This window comes from Danio aesculapii, chromosome 4 (assembly GCF_903798145.1).
Source record: "Danio aesculapii chromosome 4, fDanAes4.1, whole genome shotgun sequence".
NCBI classification, from domain to species: domain Eukaryota; kingdom Metazoa; phylum Chordata; class Actinopteri; order Cypriniformes; family Danionidae; genus Danio; species Danio aesculapii.
Window position 1 is genome coordinate 25472749 of NC_079438.1, and position 21667 is coordinate 25494415.

Consider the following 21667-nt stretch of genomic DNA (forward strand, 5'->3'; position numbering starts at 1 on the left):
AATCAAACAAAACAAAACTAGACAAAAATACACAAAATCAGACAAAATCATACAAAAGTAGACAAAACAAAACTGGACCAAAGTAGACAAAATCAGACAAAAAAAACTAGACAAAATCAGACAAAACAAAACTAAACAAAAGTAGTCAAATGTAGACAAAATCAGACAAAACTAAACTAGACAAAACAAAACAAAAGTAGACAAAATCAGAAAAAACTAGACAAAACTACACAAAACTAAATAAAAGTAGACAAAAGTGGACAAAATCAAACAAAACAAAACAAGACAAAAGTAGACAAAAGTAGACAAAATCAGACAAGAAAACTAAACAAAAGAAGACAAAAAAGTAGACAAAGTCAGACAAAACAAAACTAGAGAAAACTAAACAAAAGTAGACAAAATCAAACAAAACAAAGTAGACAAAAATAGACAAAATCAGACAAGAAAACTAAACAAAAGAAGACAAAAAGTAGACAAAGTCAGAAAAAACAAAACTAGACAAAAGTAGACAAAATCAGACAAAACCAAACTAGACAAATCTGTACAAAACTAGACAAATGTAGACAAAACAAAACAAAAGTAGAAAAAACTAGACAAAATCAAACAAAACAAAACTAGACAAAAAAAAAAACAAAATCAGACAAAAATAGACAAAATCAGACAAAATCAAACAAAACAAAACTAGACAAAAATACACAAAATCAGACAAAATCATACAAAAGTAGACAAAACAGACGAAACAAAACTAGACCAAAGTAGACAAAATCAGACAAAAAAACTAGACAAAATCAGACAAAACAAAAGTAGACGAAATCACACAGAACTAAACTAGACAAAAGTAGACAAAATCAGACAAAACAAAACTAAACAAAAGTAGTCAAATGTAGACAAAATCAGACAAAACTAAACTAGACAAAACTAAACAAAAGTAGACAAAATCAGAAAAAAACTAGACAAAACTACACAAAACTAAATAAAAGTAGACAAAAGTGGACAAAATCAAACAAAACAAAACAAGACAAAAGTAGACAAAAGTAGACAAAATCAGACAAGAAAACTAAACAAAAGAAGACAAAAAAGTAGACAAAGTCAGAAAAAACAAAACTAGACAAAAGTAGACAAAATCTGACAAAACCAAACTAGACAAATCTATACAAAACTAGACAAATGTAGACAAAACAAAACAAAAGTAGAAAAAACTAGACAAAATCAAACAAAACAAAACTAGACAAAAAAACACAAAATCAGACAAAAATAGACAAAATCAGACAAAATCAAACAAAACAAAACTAGACAAAAATACACAAAATCAGACAAAATCAGACAAAAGTAGACAAAACAAAACTAGACCAAAGTAGTCAAAATCAGACAAAAAACTAGACAAAATCAGACAAAACAAAAGTAGACAAAATCACACAAAACTAAACTAGACAAAAGTAGACAAAATCAGACAAAACAAAACTAAACAAAAGTAGTCAAATGTAGACAAAATCAGACAAAACTAAACTAGACAAAACTAAACAAAAGTAGACAAAATCAGACAAAACTAAACTAAACAAAAGTAGTCAAATGTAGACAAAATCAGACAAAACTAAACTAGACAAAACTACATAAAACTAAATAAAAATAGACAAAAGTGGACAAAATCAAACAAAACAAAACAAGACAAAAGTTGACAAAATCAGACAAGAAAACTAAACAAAAGAAGACAAAAAAAGTAGACAAAGTCAGACAAAACAAAACTAGAGAAAACTAAAAAAAAAGTAGACAAAATCAAACAAAACAAAGTAGACAAAAATTGACAAAATCAGACAAGAAAACTAAACAAAAGACAAAAGTAGACAAAATCAGACCAAACAAAAGTAGACAAAATCAGACAAAACAAAACTATCAAAATTAGACAATTGTAGACAAAATCAGATGAAACAAAATTAGATAAAATCAGACAGAACTAGACAAAACTACACAAAACTAAACAAAAGTAGACAAAAGTGTACAAAATCAAACAAAACAAAACTAGAAAAAAGTAGACAAAATCAGACAAAACAAAACTAGACAAAAGTAGACAAAATCAGACAAGACAAACCTAGACAAAACTAGACAAATGTAGACAAAATCAGACCCCTTGTCAAAAAATCCTATTAGAATTTCAGTTTATCCTTTAGGATCCTACAGGATCTTAAAGGATTCCTAAAATTCTAATAGGCATTCAGAATTTTTTTTATTGGATTTTCACTTTGTCCTATAGGATTTTAAAATCCTTTTGGGCGTTATGACTTAATTTATTGGCATTTCAACTTTGTCTTTAGGATCTGATTTTGAGTTTTAGAATTATTAGACCAGGGGTGTCCAAACTACGGCCCGCAGGCCATCTGTGGCCCGCAATTTTTGTGGTGGCCCGCGAGGCTTTTTATAATTATTAATAGAATCTGGCCCGCTTTATTTATTCAATAAATAACCACCGGGTGTCGCTATGGAATGCCTTCAATTAGGCAGCAGTTCCTGTTATGAAGTAAAACGAACCGAACAAACTGAAGGAAACATAATTGATAATCATGTTTTGGCGAGCCATGGCACAACCAAGAAAAAGAAAAATCACCAGTGAGTGCAGGAAATTTCAGTCACGTTAGGGCAAAGAATATTTCTTCACAGAGATCAGCGGAATATGTGTCTGTTTAATTTGCCAGGAATCAGTTGCAGTAATGACGGAATATAATATTAAAAGACATTATGAAACAAAACATCAGGCCTTCAGCTCTTACACTGGTGCTGAACGAGACCAATAAGTGAAATAATTAGCAGCTGCTCTATCAGCTCAACAACAACAGTTTTTTTTCGTGCTAATAAAGTGCAAGAAAATTCTACGCTGGCTAGTTATAAGGTATGAGACCATTCTGCTTACAACCTCAAAACAACAACAATAATACTCCTATATAACATCTTAAAGTGTAACGGTGGCCAGCTAGTGAAGTGCTGTGCAGGTAAACCTCACTCCTCTGACCTCTAAAGGTGCTCTGGTGACAGATGCTAGGAGCCATGGTTTTTACCATTTTTGTTAGTGCAACTGCCATGCGGAACGTCGCCGGTTCGATCCAAGCTTAGAGCGGGTTGGGTGGTGTAGGGCCTGTAGGGTTACACAGGCCTGGTTAACCTCACTGTTCAAAAAACCATCACTCAACACCTCATTGGATGAAAAATACAGACCAGTCTCTCCTTCTATTTATTGCCAAAACACTTCAAAGGGCTGTTTTCAACTAAATTATTTCCAAATTTTTAACTCACATCAAACTGCCTGAAGCATATCGGCTTGGAAAAAACATCATCAACTGCTTACTAATCTGCTTACATCACCTTCCCTGCAACTCCACACATTCAACACAATTTCTCAATCCAGCTGGGATCATCCACCCCATGTAGTTCTGTAAGAAATCTTAGGGTGATTCTGGATGATCAGTTGTCCTTCAAAGAGGACATTGCTAACACAGCTCCATCATGCAGATCTGCACTTTTCAACATCAGAAAAATCTGACTCTTCTCAACCAGTTAAACTATGCGGGCCCGGTACTGTGACGTCATCGACTTTTGCTTTAAGATTTGAAGGGCTAGCATTGCACCAGACCCCCTTAAGTGGTTTCGTTTGAAAGTGTAGAATCTATATTTTATGCGCATATGCATCACTTTGGTTTTTATTCTACTGTACAAAAGTTATTTACACTTAAATACACAGAATTTTGGATACCCGAGCTGGGTATTGAACATTGGTTCATTTTCATATTTTTCATATGGTTCATATATGACACAAGTACAAGTTGAAAGATCTTGCCGGTGTTCATACGGTTCTGGCATTCTTTTTACTGAATTCTATTCTCATATCAAACGGTTGTCGAATGAATCGCGGTGTTTCCATGGTGCAGAAGTGAAAACAATACATTTATGATTAACAAGCAGTCCCAGATAGCACAGACAGCTGTCATCTCTTACCTTATGCTGTGCACTTCAGGGCCTTTTCCCCTCTGTTTTTGAGGTGGTGTGCATAAGTAATCCTTTTATATGTCTGACGTGGTCCAAACACAGTGAATTATGTTTGATCAGACAACATATGCAGTTATTTTAAACACTTTCAAAAGTGTTTTATGAAAATTCAAAGGTTTTTCTTTAAAATGATACCAAATATTTGCATTTACATTTACTTTGCATGTGGATTTGGGAAGCTTTTAAATTTGGGTAGGCAAAATCCAGGCGGAAATCCCAAAATAGCACTAGAGTTTAACTGGTTAACAGATCATGCTGCACAACTTTTACTGCAAATTCTTGTCATTTCAAGGCTGGACTTCGACAGTGCCCTTCTAGCTGGACTCCCATCCTGCACCCTTAATCCTCTACAGATGCTCCAGAACGCTGCAGCTCACCTGGTCTTCAATGAGAGCCCATGTAATTCCTCTCTTTATCTCTCTGCATTGGTTACCGCTCGAGGCTCGTATCAAGTTCAAATCACTGGCACTGTACCCCCCTACCTCCACCTACTGCTGAAGGTCTACATATCCTGCAGAAGCCTCCAGTCTGGGAGTGAGCACAAGCTATAAATCACTTTCCAAAACCTTTCGCTCCCTCATGCTCGCTGCTGCTCTCTGCCCCCTCTTGCCTTGCTTTCGGACACTGCACCGTCACGCAATCAGGTTGCAAAGAACTTTCCATGCAACACCGAAACTGCAAAAAAACCTTCTGTAAATCGACTCGCAGCAGAGTCTGTCACCCCGGTAACCCAGGACAACTTCCACTCACATGCGAGTGAATCCCAAGATTGTCACTTAAGTCGAGTCACCAACCAATCAGGAACGCCAAGTTTCGTCGAGGCCAGTCAGCGAAAGAAACTCAAACAAATGTTGTCTCTTGATGATCTGGTGCAAATTGATCTTAAGCAGTTATAGAGAAGCCAAATCTCTGTTTTTGTGGTTTCTCAGGTGTGATTCTAAGATTTAGTAATAAGAGATATAATTTATTTGGGACGGTTGTCAACTCATTTTGCACAAGCACCAGAATTGAGAACCACTGCTCTGAGGTAGTCAAAATAACAAATTGTAAGGGGTGTCAAAATTACTTGTTTCTTCGGTGCACCGCGATGCAGACGCTGACATTTCGGTATCGGTTCAGGTCATAACCGGTTATTGTGTACTGACGTCATTTATCTCATATGCGCTATGGCGAGGGAGGCGAGCACGAGTATTTACAACGCTCCATCTAATTAAAACTCAGAAACTGTGCACAATTTCACTACCTGTGTGTTTGCTGGATCAGTCTTTCACTAACACAGCAGAAGCCCCTATTTCACTGTGATTGAGAGAATGAAAATACTTCATTTCTTTCTCTCTCTCTCTTTCTCTCTCACTGTGGCCCATTTGACCTGCTGGCGTGACTTTTTCTCTACTCGGCTGTTTTACAGCGATACTTCTGGATTCAGGCACGAGCACGTGCCTGCAGAGTTTTCTCCACCTTATCTATGATGGATCAGCTGTGATCGCCGCTGCCGCCTGCCACTTATCAGTGTTACTCATCTGTAAAGAGTGCAGCGCGCAAGAGCCAATCGTGGGTGTGACCAATCAAAGGGGTGTAAGAACTAGACAAGGATCAGAAAGTGAGCAGGATATTTATATTTGTTTAAATTAATTGCTATAAATGCTCGTGTTATTTAAAGGTAGTTTATATATCTGACTGTTTATATTAAATGACAAAATTGTATTACAAATAGTATATAAATCTATTCATACATTTTAATACAAGAATTGCTGCTATGAAGAAAATATAAAACTGTGTATGGAAAGCATTGTCAATGCACCGTGATATCTAATTGAACCAAATCAATTGCATGATAATTGTAACCGAACTGAACCGTGAGACCAGTGTAGGTTCACAGCTCTACAAACTATCATACTCAAAATAAATGTCCTTCCTAAAGTTACTTCTCTATTTCAGTATATCCCTGTAAATTTTTATTTACGATATTTAAAACATTTTGATGATTTAGTCAATTTATTTGGAACAATAAGCACCCTAGGTTGCATAGGAGTACACTGCAACAGCCAGTTGATAAAAAAAGGGTTGAGACATCTCGTGCACTGGTCCATCCCTCCTGAGAGAGCTCCATCTTGGTTTATAGTTGAACAAGCCATCCTACTTCCCCTTCCACCACTACAATGTCTATCTATCTATCCATTTATTCATTTTATTTTGTAAATGTGTTTCTTTTAAGGCTGATCTCAAAAATATAATAATTTTTACTGACAGAATTTTAGGTGCAGGCTAGAACTGTCTCTTCCATTTCCATATAACAGCGTTTTGGCTTCACAGGACATGGACCTTCAGCATGCATTGGGACAGTTTGCTACTGAGTGTGACATGGAAGGGAAAGAAACAGCACCTCTAAGTCAGAAAGCATGGAGCTTGACTGGAAAAAGACAGCCATCTCCAGTTTGGCGTTGAGTTCTTACCCTAAATAGAGTATCTGCGATTTTTTTCTTTTTACATGAGGAATGGAATGTAAGATTGCAAGATGGATCAGTGCAGCGGCAGCAGTAATGCAGTTGATGTGATTGTCTGTTATGGTGAAGGAGCTGAGGCAAAAGGCAATGTTCTCAATTTATCGCTCAGTCTTGGTTCCTACACTCACCTATGATCATGACTGAAAAGACAAGATCTCAGATACAACCGGACACATTTTACAAACTGTTATGACCCGCTCGTTTGAGTCGCAACATAAAAGAGAGATGAGCCAACAAAATAGCCTGAATGCAAATTATTTATTATAAAATGTCACTCATAGAACAATCAATCAAAGCAACCAACAAATGTCTAGGGATAATAATGAAGATAAAGAACTCAGAATATAATCACAACAACACTTTAACTACATGATACAAGTAATGCAAAACAAAACCATAAGGTTAAAGAGTCAATGAGAGGGCAGGTCTAGACATGGGGACTCCCGAGTAGCCACAGCTTCCTGGTGTATCTAGCGCAACAACTTTTATAAATCCATTGATGAGTAATGCAGGCATCCAATCAGGATTTACCACATACTGCAATATGGAGTCTTGGGATCATCACAGTGTATTAATATTGTAAAACTTAATACCTGTCGCTCTGCTTAAATCATAAAATATTCATCAAGTTTGTATTCTACTCAGAAAAGTAAATGTAGTAAACTAGAAAGAATCTTGAACCTAAAAATAAAGAAACTTTACTAATAAAAGATGCAACACTGGACAATTGAATGAGCTTTCTAAACTTGAGGCCCTGGTATACTGCAAACTAACCGTCCTGGAGCTCCACCTTCTTTGATGTGCAGCGTCTTCCCAGTGATTTGTTTCTCATTCAGGGAGTCAGACAGAGAACATCATCCAAAACAACACTAGCTACATGAATATACTGGAGAGTAAAGTACAGATGTATCCGCACCTGTACAATCACTTGCAAAGAGATTTCAAGCTGCAGAGGTGGTTTGCCAGATGTGTATGAAACTGTTCTTCTCTCAGCCGCCACCATCGTGTTTACAGTAAATGCGAGGACACATTTACAACCCCACCTACTGCAGTGTAAGAGTGTTGGAAAACAGTATACCGTCACTCAGCCTTTTCAAACATTATTCAGACATGTCACAGTGTGAACACTTGTACGGTCTTCTCCAGTGTGAATCGTCTGGTGCAGTTTTAATTTTGGAGCTGTAATAAAAGTCTTCTCACACTCAAGCACATATACTCTTTCACACCAGTGTGGATCTTCATGTGTTCGTTAAGGATTGCTGATCAGCTAAAACTCTTCCCACACTGAGTGAATGTGAATGGTTTCTCTCTAGTATGGGTCTTTATGTGTTTATTAAGGTCTGAGGAGTTGCTGAATCTCATCCCACACCGAAGCTGCGGTCACACTAGAGTTTGAGCATGCGAAATTCTGTTGTATGGCGCTGCGAAAAGGGTAGGGCTGTGCAATTAATCGAAAATCTGGTTTTGATTTTGGCTTCTACAGAGTATGGAAAACAATTGATCGAGATAAACGATTAATGCATCTTATACCGCCCCCTTTATAGTTGTACACATTTGTTGCTGATTTCTTTTATCTTTGCTGTGACAGCACATTATATTTTACTAGATATTTTTCAAGATACTAGTATTCAGCTTAAAGTGACATTCAAAGGCTTAATTAGTGTAATTAGGCAAGTCATTGTATAACAGTAGTTTCTTCTCAGACAATTAAAATATATATTGCTTAAGGGAGCTAGAAATACTAAGCTATTAAAATAGATTTCAAAATATTTAAACCTGCTTTCACTCTAGCCGAAATAAAACAAATAAGCCTTTCTCCAGAAGAAAAAAATATTATAGGAAATATTGTGAAAAATTCCTCTGTTAATAATCATTTGGGAAATATTTATATATACAAAAAAAAATTCACAGAAGGGCGAATAATTTTGACTTAACTGATAATCATTTTGAATAATCGTGATATAAAATTATGACCAAAATGATCGTGCTTTTGATTTTACCCATAATCGAGCAGCCCTAGAAAAGGGGCGGGATTAAACAAGATGATTAGACATTAAAAAAAGTGAGCGATTGGTCTATATTTTTAATTTCTGTCCAGAGAGGTCATGTTTTGATCTACAATTGGTCTTACACAGTCAAGTGATGTGATTTCACAGGTCAAAGTTCACCAAGCTTGAACTTTGCAATGCAGTGAACTGCAAAACACACAGACTTGCGTTTTCGGTCTGAGACATTCGCATGCGTATACATGGAAGTCTATGGGGAGAAAAGTCCATTGTGACCGCGGCTTAAGTGCAATTGAATGGTTTCTCTCCAGTGTGGATCCTCATATGTTTATTAAGGTGTGATGAGCAGTTAAAACTCTTCCGACACTGAGTGCATGTGAATGGTTTCTCTCCAGTGTGGATCCTCATGTGTTTATTAAGGTTTGATGATTTGTTAAAACTCTTCTCACACTGAGTGCATGTGAATGGTTTCTCTCCAGTGTGGATCCTCAGGTGAATCTTAAGATTGCATTTTCTTCCAAAACTCTTTCCACACTGAGTGCAAGTGAATGGTTTCTCTCCAGTGTGGATCCTCATGTGTTTATTAAGGGATGATGATTGGTTGAAACTCCTCTCACACTGAGTGCATGCAAATGGTTTCTCTCCAGTGTGGATCCTTATGTGTTTATTAAGGTTTGAGGAGTAGTTAAAACTCCTCTCACACTGAGTGCAAGTGAATGGTTTCTCTCCAGTGTGGATCCTCATGTGCAGATTAAGGTGTGATGATTGGCAGAAACTTTTCCCACACTGAGTGCATGTGAATGGTTCCTCTCCAGTGTGGATCATCATGTGTAGATTAAGGGATGATGATTGGCTGAAACTCTTCCCACACTGAGTGCACATGAATGGTTTCTCTCCAGTGTGGATCCTCATGTGGTGATTAAGGTGTGATGAACGGCTGAAACTCTTCCCACACCGGGTGCAAGTGAATGGTTTCTCTCCAGTGTGGATCCTCATGTGTTGATTAAGGTGTGATGATTGGCTGAAACTCTTCCCACACTGAGTGCATGTGAATGGTTTCTCTCCAGTGTGGATTCTTAAGTGTAGATTAAGGGATGATGATAGGCTGAAACTCTTCCCACACTGAGTGCACATGAATGGTTTCTCTCCAGTGTGGATCCTCATGTGTTGATTAAGGGATGATGATAGGCTGAATCTCTTCCCACACTGAGTGCACATGAATGGTTTCTCTCCAGTGTGGATCCTCATGTGGTGATCAAGGTGTGATGAGCGGCTGAAACTCTTCCCACACCGGGTGCAAGTGAATGGTTTCTCTCCATTGTGGCTCATCATGTGTAGATTAAGGGATGATGATTGGATGAAACTCTTCCCACACTGAGTGCATGTGAATGGTTTCTCTCCAGTGTGGATCCTCATGTGAATTTTAAGACTGCTTTGTCTTCCAAAACTCTTTCCACACTGTGTGCAGGTGAAATGATTCTTGTCTCTCCTTTTCAAAATACCATCAGTCTGTAAATGAGTTTTTTCCTCAATTTTGACATGATGATCCTCTTCTTTATTCCCCTCATTCTCTTCAATTTGGTCTGAAATAAATAAATAAAACAGTTTTCATTAAGTCTTAAAATGTCTCATTAAAAGCTGAAAAGTGAAAAGACACTGGAAACATTGGCTACACACACTGTAATTTTGATGCACATTTAATGTAAAATAAATCAGATCATATTTTGTTTGGTCCATTAACATGTACAAATTAAATGCATTCATTGTTATTTATCTAGTGCTTTTACAATGTAAATTGTGTCAAAGCTGCTTAACATAGAAGTTATAGTAAATTGAAACTGTGTCAGTCCAGTTTTCAGAGTTTCTTACATAATTGATCATAAAAGTCCTTGTGGTCATATTGATAAGACAGATTTAAACGCTGTAAATTGACTATTTTTATTCGTATATATTAATAATTTCAACAAAATGTTTTTCTAAAATTTGTTAAGCAGACAAGGTGTCATGTTAAATAGAGTAGACCATCGCTTTAGAACTCAAAATATAACTTTATTAAAGCATGCACTCGTAAGCGATCTTTCTGCCTGTGTCAGCCTGCTCATGCTGGCTCTGCCCCCTTTGCCGCCGCAACCCTGGACCTTGACACAGAACAGCCAATCTCAATAACCTGTTCACATCTCCCCTCTTTAAAGTGATGAAGCCCCCCTATAGTAAATGTATAACAAGTTCCCTTTTAGCAACATGGAACAAAGCAAATTACTTTTCCAACCTGGTAACATATCAATATCAACTTAAAAATATCCTTTGCTTACAATCGTCAATCTCTTAATCATAACCTGTCAACATCACAGAACATGTTTTTAAGTTCACTTTTTTTCCCACAATCTTACAGCATACTGTAGAAGTTAACATGCAAGTGGATTCTTTGCATCTGTATGGTTAGTATAAACACCTACCCCAAAACAATCCTTAAATTTAACTGGCTGTTTTACTTCTCTACCAGTAAGGGTTCTTTTGCTAGAGGGTGTATAAGTGTGTAGTGCACTGGAAATTGTGGTAGGAAACCGATTTGTAGTGTCTGTGAGTAAATCAGTCTCAAGTGAGGGTCTGTCTTTAGCTTCACTGTTCTCAGTCACAGCCTGTCCATGTCGTGTCTCAAGTGTTTTCAGGAGTTTTAGGAGTATCGGGGACACTCTGAATGTGTCTCTGTTTCGGCAAGAGATTGTGCCTTCCTTTGTTTGCACAATATACTTTCTTTGGTAGTATTGGAACTGTCTTTCTGATCTGACGTCTGATCATCCGTTGAGCTGGGCTCAGTCCCGTGGCATTGATGCACTGTCAGGTTACGCTCTGTATCAGACTCAGTGTAATGAGTCAGAGGATTTCTGGAAAGAGTGTCTGCCACCACGAGCTGTTTGCCTGGTACATGCACTGCTTTGACATTAAATCTCATCAAATGTATCAGTAACCGTTGGCACCTTAAGGAAGCTTTGTCAACATCGTTTGTGTTAATCAATGGTACAAGTGGCTTATGATCAGTCTGGAGCTCAAATTAGTCCATATCTTGCAAGTAACGCGAGAACTGTTCACATGCCCTCACTCCAGCTAGGCATTCCATCTCGATTTGCGAGTAGCGGCGTTCAGTCTCAGTTAAAGTCCTTAAACAGAAATCATTCGGAAGTAGTCCTTCTTCCTGCTGCTGAAACAGGGCAGCACCTAGACCATAACTACTTGCGTCAACGCTGACCACTGTGGTCTTGGAAGTATCATAGAACGCTAACGCTGGTGCTGTGGTCAACATGCTCTTCACCCTGTTAAACACCTTCATATGTGCCTCGCTTCAGGTCCATTCAGTGTCACCCCCAAGCAGCTCAGTCATTGGATGAAGAACTGATGAAAGACCTGGAAGGAATTTAGAGTGCCTATTTTTCTTAAGGCAACTTAAGAAAAACCAACTTTCATCAGCTGTCTTGGTGAACTTCTACTGCTGCACAATAGAAAGAATCCTGACCAACTGCGTCACAGTCTGGTATGGAAGCTGCTCTGTTGCTGAGCGTAAGGCACTGCAGCGGGTGGTGAAAACGGCCCAACGCATCACAAGGACCACACTGCCAGCCATTGAGGACATCCAGAAGAAACACTGTCTGCGCAGAGCACACAGTATTCTTAAGGATTCCTCTCACCCTGCTCACAGACTGTTTTCTCTCCTCGCTTCAGGCTCCCCCGGACAAAAACCAGCAGACTGAGGAACAGCTTTTTCCCCAGAGCTGTCTCCCTTTTGAACTCTGCCCCTCACTGACTCTTTTACCTGTATCCTGCACTTGCTGCTATTGCACTGCTGGTAAGACCTAAACTGCATTTCGTTGCCTTGAACTTGTACATGTGTAATGACAATAAAGTTGAATATAATCTAATCTAATCTAAGATGGTGCCTTTATAGCAATGAGCGTGCAGTCGATTGCTCCAATTACATTGGGAAAACCAGCAATCGCTGCAAGTTGCGCTTTAATGTTTGGCTGGTCAACTGCATGGTATTGAAACCTTATATACCTGCTAGACATGCGGATGATCCCGTCCCATACAGCCGACATGGCACGGCTCAAAGATACTTTGTAGAGTGCAATTTAACACAATTGCCTCTATGAGTTGCCAATGGAAAAAAACAAACACACACAAGAAATGTACGTACACCAGAGATGAAGTTGGCGTGGACCAACGCACACGTTCATTTTATCGTTAGTAAATCCAAACATGAGCGTGAAATCTGGCGTACGCAAAGCTTTTGTGTGTATGCAGTGTTGATACATGAGGCCCCTGAGCAATGGCACTGTGTACTACCGTTTTACTGTGTAAAATCCAGCAGATCATGCGTTGCGATCCTTACCTGCATCATACCTGGCACAGACTTCCTGGTTCACCGGTCCCTCCTTCCTTTGACAGCCACCTGCAGAAAAAAACTAATTCAAGTGAGATGTTTAAGCTAATTGAACCTGAGAATGATGCAGAAATTCGTCCTCAAATACAAACATGTGCAACTTACCTGGAGGAAGCAGGACTTATATCTACCAGATTTCAAAGGTTCTCCACCTTCACCTCTTTAGTAAGAGGATTAGCATTTATAGTTCACATCGCAAAATCCTTCAAGCAAATGCAAGGGTTGGCACAGATGAGACTTACCACATACTCCAGATGAGATGGACCAAGCAACGAATGTTGTAATTAAAGCAACACAAAAGGGTCTGTCACTACTAGGTGGCACCAGAGGAGGACAGGCAGAGAGCAAAAGGTGCGCCATGATATTTGGCTACATGAGCTCGAAAGCTGAACACATCGAGGTCATTGAATCTATGGATGCATCAAGTTGCACAAATGCTCTCAGGCGGTTCTTTGCAATAAGAGGCCCTGCAAAACAGCTCCACTCCGATTGCGGTACCAATTTCGTTGGGGCATGCAAGGAACTTGATATGGACAAGATGGTGCAGAGGTAGTGAGCAAGGATGCAGCTGGGAATTCAATCCACCTCACAGCTCTCACATAGGAGGCCCAAGGGAGCACCTGATTGGTATTGCAAGAAGAATTTTAGATTCAATGTTTCAGCAGCTAAAACCTCGCTTAACCAATGAAGTTCTTTGCACACTACTAGCAGAAGTTACTGCTATTATTAATGCACGTCCACTCTTACCTGTGTCGGCAGACCCGCAAAAACCATTCATACTTTCACCGTCAGTGCTCCTTACACAGAAGACAAGAGTTCACCTCCCCCTGGAGATTTCTCTGACAAGGACCTGTATACAAAGCAATGGAGACAAGTTCAGGCGCTTGCAAACCAGTTCTGGACACGCTGGAGCCGTAAATACTTACCTTGCTTGCAACACAGACCAAAGTAGACAGTACCTCACAGAAACCTTCAAGTGGGAGATCTAGTTCTGCTCAGGAATAAGCAGATAGCTCGCAACTATTGATCCATGGCCAGAGTCTCTGCTGTATTCTCAGCAAAGGATCGATTTGTGAGAAAGGTTGTAGTTTCAACAACTGACCAAGGGAATATAAAAACCTTTCAAAGGCCGATTTCAGAGGTTGTTCTGTTTCTTCCCAAAGACTGATCTGGAAATTGGGGTATAGTCCAGAAATTCATAGTGACCTTACATAGGTCAGATGGGGATTGTGTTGCCCTTTAAGAAGTTTCACATTCAAATATCTTCTTTAAATATTTTTTATACATATTCCCTGTGTAAAATGTGATATTCATAATTTAATAAATGAATCTACGTCATGTGTAAAAAGGAATACTTTTATTTTGCGTTATGACAAACTTCCTGTTAAGTCACTTCCTGCTAGTGATCCTGGATCTTTGTGGGAGCCTTGTCAGACATGTGCTCTCTCGGACAATAAACCATCTGCTTAAAATCACCATAGAGGCAATGTCTTAAGTTTATGTTTTGAACATTAGACATGTTAAAGACATTATGTCAGTGATTGTTTTGTAAAAAGAAATACGTTTTGTAAAAAAGTTTGTTTGCTAGTGTAATTCCTACTGCAAAGAGAACTGTAGTCCGTTTATGTTATGGATATGTAAGTGCAAATACCTGTCAAAACAATATCTGAAAACTGTTTTATTATATTATTGCAGTTTTCACCATAAATGCTAATAAGAAGAGTGACGGTAAACAATCAACCTTGCTATGACTCTTCATTGGCTATGGTTTAACTCGACTGTGAACGATGTTGTACTTTGATAGTCATTGGCTGCTAATATGATTTCGCTATTTAGGGTTTCCAAATAATACTTTTATAATATGATATTATTAAGGGGAAAGTCCGAATGTGCGTATATAAAACCAACTTTACCTCTATGTTTATCTATCTGCACACTTCTGATTATTAATATCAACCTGTACATATATTCACTTATTGTAAATCTCTGTTCATAGCTAATACAACCTGTATATAATGTTCATAGTACATCCATCTCATCTGTAAATATCACCATGGTTTTTCTGCTCTTTATTATAACTTATACCTGTGTCCTGCACTTGCTGCTTTTGCACTGCTGGTTAGACCTAAACTGCATTTCGTTGCTTCTTTTTCTGTCAAATCCAGATACATGTATTCTTCTTTGGCTCTCGGCGAAGGCGGTCGCACTTTTTCCCTCTCCGTCCCATATCTCTCCTCGCTAGCTCCTCTTGTCTTTGTCTTATTCTATCTCTGAGACTCTCCGTGCCCTGCTATCCAAACAAATAAGGAATTATGGATTTGATCAACTGGTCTCTGAATGCGATTGACACCATCTTCTCGACGAGAAGTTTGGGCTCGGGAGAGCCCACCTGTCCTGCGGGGACGTTTGCAGCTGGATACGTGATGGACGGGTGGGAGAAGTGGCGCGTCCTGTGCCTGGCTGCTCTGTCTCTGGAGGATATTGAAGACATTTACCTATTCGGAACTTTGATAACAGGGTTTCTGCTGATGGGCTTATGTGGGGCCCTGGCGTATCGACGAATGATGAAAGCGGTCAGTGCTGCTCAAAACCCCACCAGGCTGGCCGGCTTGATTGAAGCGCTGATGGGCAGGCTTGCTAATAATCAGACTGCAATATTAGATCGCAAACTGGAAAACATCGGGGTGAAGTTAGCAGCTTTGCAACAAAATTTGGCCAGATCTGGAGACGAGTGATGGACATTAAATATCTGTGAAATTGGCAGGTATTGACCTAAAGTTGAAGTATCTTTCTACTCTTTCGGCTTCCCTGTGTTTTCTTTTCTCCTGCCAGACGGCCTCGGCTGGAGGAAAACAACTTCTCCCGGATAGCAAGATAAGGAGACGCTCTGAAATTCCTGCTCCCCGTCAAGGACACCTGTTGGACTATACAGGCTTACGCACACACACACACAGATACATAGCACGACACTTCCTGGCCCCAATCCAACGCCTTCGTATGCTTTCACCCACTGGAGGGGGTGAGCAGGTCTGCGACCAGCGCCTCCATGGCTGCAGGACCTGATGGCTGCCCGCCCTTACCGGACTATTTCCACACCCCCTGTTCCCATCCCCTGTGGCAATGTTATGTCTTGTCGGTGTGTTTTTGTGCTAGATTGCTGGGGCTTTTTCTTATCCCTGATCTCACGGTGCTCTAACTTAAGAGCAAGGTGAGAGGGACTTTTTTTTTGCCTCTTTTTCCTGACTGTATTTTATTTCCTGTTCCACCTCCCGTGACCTGTCTTCCCTGGAGTTGTGATGTCTGTGCACGGTCGGGGGGTTCCATTTACCTGCATTTCGTTGCCTTGTACTTGTACATGTGTGATGACAATAAATTGAATCTAATCTAATCTAATGTATTCCAAAAGCTCTTATAATAATTTCAAAATTTGGAAATGTTTCTGGATACAAAGTCAATCTAGCAAAGAGTCTCCTTTTCCCTATCAATAATAGAGCACAGCAAATGTCCTTCCAATCCTTTCCATTTTCAGTAAGTCCTGATAAATTTGTATATCTGGGTGTGAGTGTGACACGCAAATATAAGGATTTGTTCAATAATAATGTTAAAACGACATTAGACAAAGCCAAATGAGACATAACACAGTGGTCAACCCTTCCTTTATCTTTGGCTGGGAAGATCAATTCCATTAAAATGAAAATACTACAATGATTTTTGTTTCTATTTCAGACCATGCCTGTTTTTATTCCCAAGTCATTTTTCAAGGAGTTGAATAATTGTATTTCTACATTTCTCTGGGATAAGAAAATTCCTTGCATAAAAAAGGAATTCTTGGAAAAAAGAGTGTGGTTTGGCAATGCCAAATATTTTATGCTATTATTGCTGGTTCGAGCCTCGGCTGGGTCAGTTGGCATTTCTTTGTGGAGTTTGCATGTTCTCCCCGTGCTCGTGTGGGTTTCCTCCGGGTGCTCCGGTTTCCCCATCATGTTCAAAGACATGTTCTATAGGTAAATTGGGTAAGCTAAATTGTCCATACTGTATGAGTGTGAATGGATGTTTCCCAGCGATGGGTTGCGGCTGAAAGGGCATCCGCTGCATAAAAATGTGCTGGATAAGTTGGCGGTTTAATAAATTAATAAAGGCACTAAGCCGAAAAGAAAATTAATGAATTAATTAGCGTTTCCAGCCAATGAATCAAAGCGAACAAAATCATCACTTCCTGACTAACTGGTGCCAAATATCAACAGTAAAAACAGAATTTACTGCGGTAGAAGAAGCTACATGAATCTTTTCTTTATTTAATAAATGACTTTCACCTCAGAGGACAAGGCCAACACACTGTGAACACGTGGTGGCATTTGAAGCCATGAGAATCGGAGAACAGACGCTCTTGACACGATTCAACGCTCTGGAGGTAATTAATAATCTAATAACTTTAATACTGAAACATTTTAGAATGACCAAAACAACATTTCAGATGTTTTACAGTGTGCTCAGTCTGCTGGTTTGTCCATTCACACACATTTTCATCATTATATGATCTCTTATAACAAACCTTTTTTTAATACACATACTGGAATTTGTTCCGTAAAAGTGCTTGCGTAGTTTACGTAAGTTAATTTTTTCTCAAAAGTTATGTGCATCATGACGTTTCAACTGATTTTTTTATGCTCATAGCCTATCCAAAATGCACATAAAAATAAGTAGCTGGAAACGTAAGGCTAAGTGAGAAATACCGCTTCATCTTTAAAAAACATCGGAGGAGACCAACAGAAACTCAGAGTTTAGAGAATAAAACCTGCTACCGACCAGGTTAGGTTCACAGAGCAAGTTACCACGGTAACTGACTGAGTTAAAGTTACCTCTCTTTAAGAAACAGGCTTGACTTGAAACGGAAACCCAGAGTTTCTCTCATTTCAGGGATTAAGTACTCTGAGTTTTCACTTAACCTCCTGTCTCACGTCGTCCTACAGCAACATCATATAGTTTAGAATACTGTACAATGTTTTATAATAATTAATTATTTTAGTGTCCATTTCATTCAGCATATTTAACATTGGAGGCATCCACGTACTTTGACATACTTTAATCCAGGGTTTCTGCAGGTTTCACCAAGTAAAATTTAAGACTTTTAAAGACAATTTCAAGACCATTATGAATGAAATTTTACACTCATAAATGGCTAAAGAATTTTTCAAATGGCCCAGATAGAAAGGATTTTATTTGCCCTATCAAAAAATAAATAATAATAATAATTTTATACATTTAATAATACAATAATAAATGAATAATAAAAAAATGTAAATATTTTAGATTTTTCTTAGCAAAAGATCTTAAATAGTGTGTAAAAACAAGCAAGCTTTACTTGTGTCCACACACTTTTTTCCAACATAAACTTTCTTTAAAATAAAAAACCAATTAACAAATGCTTTAAAAGTTTTAAAAACTATAATAAACTAAATCTATGCACAACAATCTCTCAGGTCAATGTCTTCAGCAGTAAATACATGGAGCACTTTTAAACAAATGTTATTGTGAGGAAAATAATGAAACCATTATGATAAATAGAGTTAAAATGACCGTTTTGAATAAAAAGTTGAAAGTTTTATTGAGATGGATTGTTGGTGATTGTATAGGTTTTGGTCAAATTGGGTAGCAAAACATGAACAAAGGAAAATGAAGACTTGTTTAAAAAAGATTTAAAGATCTACAACACAATATTTCAGTAAATTTAAGACTTTTTAAGACCCCGTGGAAACCCTGTTTTAACACAATAGCCTGGGTAATTAGTTATTATAATTATTATGTAATTCTAACTCTGATACTATCTGTGAGAACTAGTAACATCTACTAAAAACAAGTTTAAACCCATAAAGAAGTTGAAATTGTGATCAACGTGACATATGCAAATAGAAAGTACTAAGTCAACACCATCAGTGTAATAGCAGATATCTTCTATGAGAATACTGTAGGTCAAAAATCCTCAGCTCAATTTAACTTTTTTTTTTAATATAGCGCCTGTGCTCAAGGACGCTTTATAAACAGTAGAAGAACAGGAAAAGCAATAACCTTCAGAAGGTAGAGAAGATGTGAGAATAATAATACATAAAACTAATGACAAAAGACATGAGAACAAGTAACAAAAGAAACTCATTCCTGTCTTTCAATGAGTGCTTATGTGCATTTAGGAGAACTAGGCAGCACACTCAGGGCTGCAAGATGGATTTAATTTAGTATTCTTATTATTAAAATATATCTGATTGAGGATCAAATGACTGAGTTGGTCTTTGAGAATGAAAACTAACCTGTTTGTTCCTGCAGATCTTCCTGTTTGACTCTGAATGTTTCTTCAATCTTCACATCTTCACTCTCCTCTTTAATAAACGCCATCTTTATAAGTGTGGAGATCAGTCGCTTCAGCAGGAGTTTTTCTCTGTGTTTGGACAATATATCCTGTTTAAAATGAACAAAATAATAAAAATGTCCTGGTTAAATAAATAAAACAATGAGCAGAAAAAAAATAACGTCTCTTCAACATTTGCTTCAACAGTTTCTTTATATGAGAGTAATTAACAAAAAGAAAGTCAGAGCAAGAAACAATAGCCACAAATTAAGCTGACTAAAACTAGTAATATTACTCCATTTCTTATATAGTGTTGTATACTTAGAATGAACTGACATTATGCTATTTAATAAATTAAACCTTTATTAAAACACTTATTACACACATTTCTGTTGTTCAAACAATAGCCCTCACTGCTGTGAGTAAAACAGTGCTACGTTGTATAAAGGGTTAAAATAATAACACCAGGTACAAAATTTAAAAATCTGAAACTTTGATCAATCGCTTTATATTTATGTAAACGCTTTAAAACAAACCTTTCTCCGGTCGAATTACAGTGCGGGAGCGGCGCGGCCTTATGACGTCACACGTCACGCCAAAATAAAAGTCTTTTATGTTTAGCGTTTTTGCCACTTACTGTTGCAGTCATGACTTATTGATACATTTCTCCCTCGTTTTCCACTTTCTCACAGACACACATATATTCAGCATTTGGAGTTCAACACCTTTCAAAACCTTTATTATAAACATTTTAAGACATTTTAATTTTAATTCTAAACTTTTTTAATCCACTAAGACTTTTAAGACTGTTTAAAGCAGATAATCTCAACATTCTGAAAAGTATAACAAATAATCTGATGAGTGTTTTGAGCAGAAACTTTACACACACATTCTGTGCACACATTAACAAACATTAAATAAGTGCACTTTAAGTAAAAAGTACCCATTACTACTACATGTTTTAGTTTCATTAGCTGGGTCATTATCGCTATAAAGTGCCTTTGATGTCCCACAAGATTGAATCAGTCCTATATGAACATAATGCACAATAATGAAACTCTGAGTTTTGATATAATTAGTTAAACCTTTACACACATGCAGGTAGATTTATAAGTGTTTTGTTTGTTTTAAATATGTTTTTGTCTGTTTTTGCCATATTCTTTCATTGAATAGATGTGATTTTGCCATGTCCCACACACTGCTCAGACAACTTCAGCGAGTCTAAAAATTAGGTAAATTAGATCAAATTAAAAAAAAGATTTATAAATATTCTTTTTATATTTAACAAGTTATTTGACAAAAAAAATCATTTTAATATCATTAATCATTTTGCACGTGTCCTTAAAATTGCTGTCCACCGTGACATGATGTTGGTAAATGCCCCTTTAAGATGTACTCTGATGTACGCATTAGCATCCCCCTGCCCAATTTGCTTTTCTTTAGAGGTTAAAACATCTGCTGTGCACACAGTAAATATCTACACTAATGTTTCCTATTTTTCCTCATGTTGTGTTTGAAAATGAATGTTGTCAAGCTTAACATGTCCACCCTGTCAGAGTGAAATATTAATTAATATAAACTTAAAATTAAAAATATAGCTTTTAAACTGTGCACAAAGAGCTTAAATAGGGAAACACTTTACCAGCTGCAGGTATAACCTGTGCTGAATAAATGCTATCTTTAGCCAAAAATGTCCTTGTCATTGTCCCTGTCACAAATCTTTCCTTGACAGGGTGGTCATAGCTGCCTAATAGGCCAGACCATTAACTGAATAGGACTGTTTTACAAATAAGAAACCTGTTAACTGGTATAGCTGTTCATGCCAATACCAACTTGATAGCCTAAAGCATATTACATAAACAGGACCTGCCTTACATCTCTTAAGACAAATAAGCAAAGGTGTCTATAACAATACATGCTTGATTCCCCAGATCATTAATCATTACATCTGAATGGTGCCTTTTCACACGTTTTAAAAATAACAACCATTTGTAAACATAGTTCTTCACCAATACCAGTTTAATACCGCAAATAATTATACATGTGAGGTGTCACAGTAGTGCAGTGGGTAGCATGATCACCTAACAGTAAGAAGGTCACTGGTTTGAGTCTCAGCTGGGTCAGTTGACATTTCTGTGTGGAGTTTGCATGTTCTCCCCGTGTTCGCGTGAGTTTCCTCCAGGTGCTCTGTTTTCCCCCAAGTCCATATGCATACGGTGTGTGTGAATGAGTGTTTATGCATGTTTCCCAGTAATGGTTTGCAGCTGGAAGGGCATCCACTGCATAAAGCATGTGCTATATAAGTTGGTGGTTCATTCCACTATGGTGACCCCTGATTAATAAAGGGACT

At 37.9% G+C, this 21667-nt stretch overlaps 1 protein-coding gene across 4 annotated transcripts; it reads right to left on the reverse strand.

The window, feature by feature from the left end:
- Positions 1 to 6785: 6785 nt before the first annotated feature.
- On the reverse strand, positions 6786 to 19888 carry LOC130222329 (gastrula zinc finger protein XlCGF57.1-like). 4 transcript variants are annotated; one of them, XM_056454912.1, is made up of 4 exons: positions 19854 to 19888; positions 19280 to 19427; positions 12927 to 12986; positions 6786 to 10125 (listed from the first exon to the last, which is right to left on the reverse strand). In XM_056454912.1, the coding sequence occupies exons 2-4, from the start codon at positions 19362 to 19364 to the stop codon at positions 8825 to 8827; spliced, it is 1446 nt and encodes a 481-aa protein (XP_056310887.1). In that variant the 5' UTR covers positions 19365 to 19427; positions 19854 to 19888; the 3' UTR covers positions 6786 to 8824. The 4 variants fall into 4 exon arrangements, 3 of the variants coding, with proteins under 3 accessions (XP_056310887.1, XP_056310886.1, XP_056310888.1); XM_056454911.1 differs by lacking the exon at positions 19854 to 19888 and adding an exon at positions 19703 to 19796; XR_008836431.1 differs by lacking the exon at positions 19854 to 19888 and adding an exon at positions 13725 to 13827 and having other exon boundaries at positions 10089 to 10125; positions 12927 to 13597; positions 19280 to 19357.
- Positions 19889 to 21667: the final 1779 nt, after the last annotated feature.